We start from the raw sequence: 3,799 nt of genomic DNA, 5'->3' as shown, positions 1-3,799 counted from the left end.
TCTATGTCGCAGACTATGGCTACAGGATGACTCCTAAAGCGACTCAATACTCCCACCAGGGCATTCGTCAGATCGGGGCCACTTAGAAGATGGTCATTCAGGGCAGTATCTTGGTACTTACTGGAACAGTCGAACACGACTCTAATCTTGTTAGGCTTCTTCGGGTGGTAAACACCGTGATGAGGAATATACCACACTTCTCCCTCCTTCACGTTGGCGGGGCTTCCTCCGCATCACCATGCGCAATGACATCTTGGACGAAATTCACGTAGTCATTACGATACTTCTTATCCTTAAGTAACTTGCGCTTGAGACAGCCAAGGCGGATGAATGCTTGAGCTTTATTAACCGGCAAACTTGGACGAGAGCGGAACGGTAGGGGCATTTGCGGATGGCCATCCTCAAGCTGTGTAATCTTAGACTCGATGGTGTGGAGAAATTGGAGGTCTTCCTGAGAAACTTTACCTCCCTTGTCATCTGAAAAGTCCCGCTCGAGCACCGACAACACTCTTTTGAAGGGGACAGGGTTCTCCTTAGTCATTACTCTGTGGCACATCATCGTAGCTCCTGATTGACCTCCTACCACTGACCAACCGAGATCGGTCCTCACAGCATACGGTTGATTACTCTTGCCAGTCACAGTTTCTCGGGGTACAAGTGCTTCAGGGCAGTTGAAACCTATCAACATTCCGATGTCACAGTCCTGCATTTAAGGAAGAGAGCTGGCAATCGACTCCAAATGAGGCCACTTCAGGGCAGTTTCAGAAGTGGGAATAAGTGATCTCTCTGCAGGGATGAAGTCTCCAGCTGGTGTACAACTTTGGAATGGTGATGGCCTTTTCGGAGTGCATTCCTCTAACTGTGATGTCCTTAAGAAGCATGCAGTTTGAGACTGTTGAGCTTGATGTCATTGTTGCCAGCTTCATCTGAACCGGTTGACCTTTGCTCCCAAGACTCTCGGCGGTCGTGTTCAGCATGAAGGATGTGTCGCTCTGCGTATCCAGCATGGCGTAAGTGAGAACTTCTCGGGCGGGATTGGAGCCCGCAGCCACCCACACAGGTACAATCATCGATGTCAATGGAGTATTACCTCCCTCTGTAGCACAGCAGGACACAGCTGAGGCCAGCTCATTCCCTTCCTTGGCTGGGCCCTTATAGTGCGGTGATCTGTCTTCATGGAGAGGAGTGGGGTGAGATCGTTTGCATTTGGCACAGGTAGCTCGTCTCTTGCAGTCTTTGGACTGGTGCCCCTTTCTCAGACAGCCGAAGCAGAGTTTGGTTTCCTGGACAAACTGCTTCTTCTCTTCTGCCGACTTGCCTTCGAACTTAAAGCACTTATGAATGGAATGAGGGCCATTACAAAAAGTGCATGACACAAATGGCTTAGCCGGATAGTTATCCGTCTGGATTTGAGGGGTGCTTGAAGATGCTGCTGCTTGTCTGGAGGCCTGTATCGCCATAGCTTGATGATTGGGCCGTCTGATTTCCCTTTTGGGGTTCTCCTGGGCATCCAGTACAAGAGGAGAGGTTATGGGGTTGCATACTACTTCAGCTTCCTCTGCGATTAAGTCGCTGAATTCCTTGAAGGAGGGATACTCCCCATTCTTCAATGAATTCGTCACGCGACGGTTCCATCGCCTTGCAACCCATTCAGGTAGCTTATTCACCATCTTCCGATTCTCTTCACAGTCATTCAGGATGGACAATCCTTTGACATGTGGCATTGCGTCATTACAGGCGATAAGGAAGTCAGAGAAATCTCTTAGAGCCTGGGGATCCCTCTCGCCCACATTTGGCCATCTGGAAATTTTTTCCCTGAAGGCACGCTGAATGATGAACGGATCTCCAAACATTCGGGTCAATTGTGACCAGGCATCTTGATAGGCTAATTCGTCTGAACGCAGGAAAGCTCCCTGTATCATCTTCGCTGCAGCACCAGCGGTGTACTTCTTGAGATAAAATAGCTTATCCGCTGCACGGATGTTCTTTCTTTCTATAAGCGCTGAGAAGGCATTCTTCCACTCCGTAAACTGCATCGGATTTCCGCTGAATGTGCTTGGTTCAGGCACGGGTAACCTGCCCAAGGAGATGCTTTCCTGGAAGGCTTTCAGCAGTACTGTAGCCATGTCGTTAGATGTCTTTGGCGCATCAGGGGAAGATTCAACCTCTCTCTTATAATGGGAGATATGTGTCACAACATTTCCTTCTAGATTCTCCGTGCTGAGGGAGGCGTTCTGCTCTTCCTCCTCTTCCTCGTAAACCTTGAACCGAGCTTCGGCTATTTTGACCTCCTTTTCAGCTTTCAGCCTTTCCAGCTTGTTTTCCTCTTCCTTGATCTTTCTGCTTTGTTCTTGAATTTCATGAACTGATTGGAGCTCAGCCTTCCTTGCCGCTAACGCAGCTGCTGCGTCGACCTTACTCGAAGAAATGCGTGAGACCTTGGAGGTACTTGATCGATCAGAGGATGGAGAAACCTGAGACTCTGTGATGCCACTGAAGACTGATGGATATTTTGCCTTATCCAAGCTGGCACGAATATTGAACAATGTGACCTCAGGATTAAAGTCTGGTTTCTTCACATCTTCCAGTCGTTTCTTGATCAGCGCATCGATATCTTCAGAAACCTGGACAGCACAATCAACCTTCCGGAGTATTTCTGGGTCCGGTGCTTGCAGTTTCCTTCCATCTTCGTAGCTGCGCATAAGACATTGGACGCAATTATGGACTTCTTGCAGCTGATTCTTGAGTTCCTCTTCAGGCAAGAAAGTCTTGAGGAGTCCTCTGGCCGCTTTGGCTTGTGCCTTCCACCTTGAGTAAGCATTGTTGGCCTTCGTTCTTTATCTTGTATGGCTTGCTCTAGGTTGATTTGTGCTTTCTCCGTTAGTGTTCTTTCTCTCTCACTGCGTCGTAAAAGCCTTGCTCTGTAACAGTAGCTTCTTGCTCTCCTACTTCTACTGTTAACATGACTTTATGCATTTACAGTTATTGCTACTTGGGGGTGGGGAATACCATGTTTACACAATGAACATAGTTTTCTTTAATAGCTAAAACGATAGCTTATAGCTTATACATTACAATTAGGTAACTCGAACAGTGGTATAAATCAGTCACTTTAATTATAGCACTAATCTACGGTACGTATTAACTATAATCGATCATTACAAAGCCAAAACAGTTCTCGTCAATTATAGGGTGTGCGTGCTGACGTAGCAGACACCTTGAAGTCAGCAAGGACCGGCTCTGAAACACGACGAAACTTGGCTGTCCACTTTGGCTTACCACTGGCGAAGACACGATGAGTCAGTCGACTGGCATCGGGAGAATTGTAGCAATCCCTGGGACGTGCTGGAGCATCGGGCATGTGGAAATCGGGGTGTAGGAGCAGCGATACATCTGCGTTGAGGCAACGTTTTCACTGTAGGCGCACTGGAGCGCTCTAGGGGGCTGGTCATGAATGATGCAACGGATTCTTACTGATGATTACAGGCATTTATTGAATCACCGTGAAAACGTTTACGCCTTCAGACCAGCTTTACTATATGAGGCTGTGGTAATTCGGCAGGATACTCTCTGTGGCCCAAGCTAAAGCAGTCGATTGGATGAAGAAATATGCAGCTAGCGATTATGTAACTCTCTTATGTAGGATTATGAAGTGAAAGTGAAAATAACGTACACGAACGCGCATCATATAGAATGTTCAGTGTGCGCATCGTAAAACAACCTGCGCGCATATTTGGAGGCAAGCCCGCGCGCGCATGCTTAAAGGTAAGCCCACGCGCACTCAACCTGTCACTTACAC

At 47.9% G+C, this 3,799-nt stretch overlaps 1 protein-coding gene across 1 annotated transcript; it reads right to left on the bottom strand.

Annotated features, from left to right (window-relative positions):
- Positions 1-761: 761 nt before the first annotated feature.
- LOC119723991 lies at positions 762-3,361 on the bottom strand. The gene is made up of 2 exons (XM_038194913.1): positions 3,207-3,361; positions 762-2,808 (listed from the first exon to the last, which is right to left on the bottom strand). The coding sequence occupies exons 1-2, from the start codon at positions 3,359-3,361 to the stop codon at positions 762-764; spliced, it is 2,202 nt and encodes a 733-aa protein (XP_038050841.1).
- Positions 3,362-3,799: the final 438 nt, after the last annotated feature.

Source organism: Patiria miniata, unplaced genomic scaffold (genome assembly GCF_015706575.1).
Source record: "Patiria miniata isolate m_02_andy unplaced genomic scaffold, ASM1570657v1 HiC_scaffold_17, whole genome shotgun sequence".
Classification (NCBI taxonomy): domain Eukaryota; kingdom Metazoa; phylum Echinodermata; class Asteroidea; order Valvatida; family Asterinidae; genus Patiria; species Patiria miniata.
The sequence above is the reverse complement of the archived record's forward strand: the minus strand, read 5'-3'. Positions and strand labels throughout refer to the sequence as shown.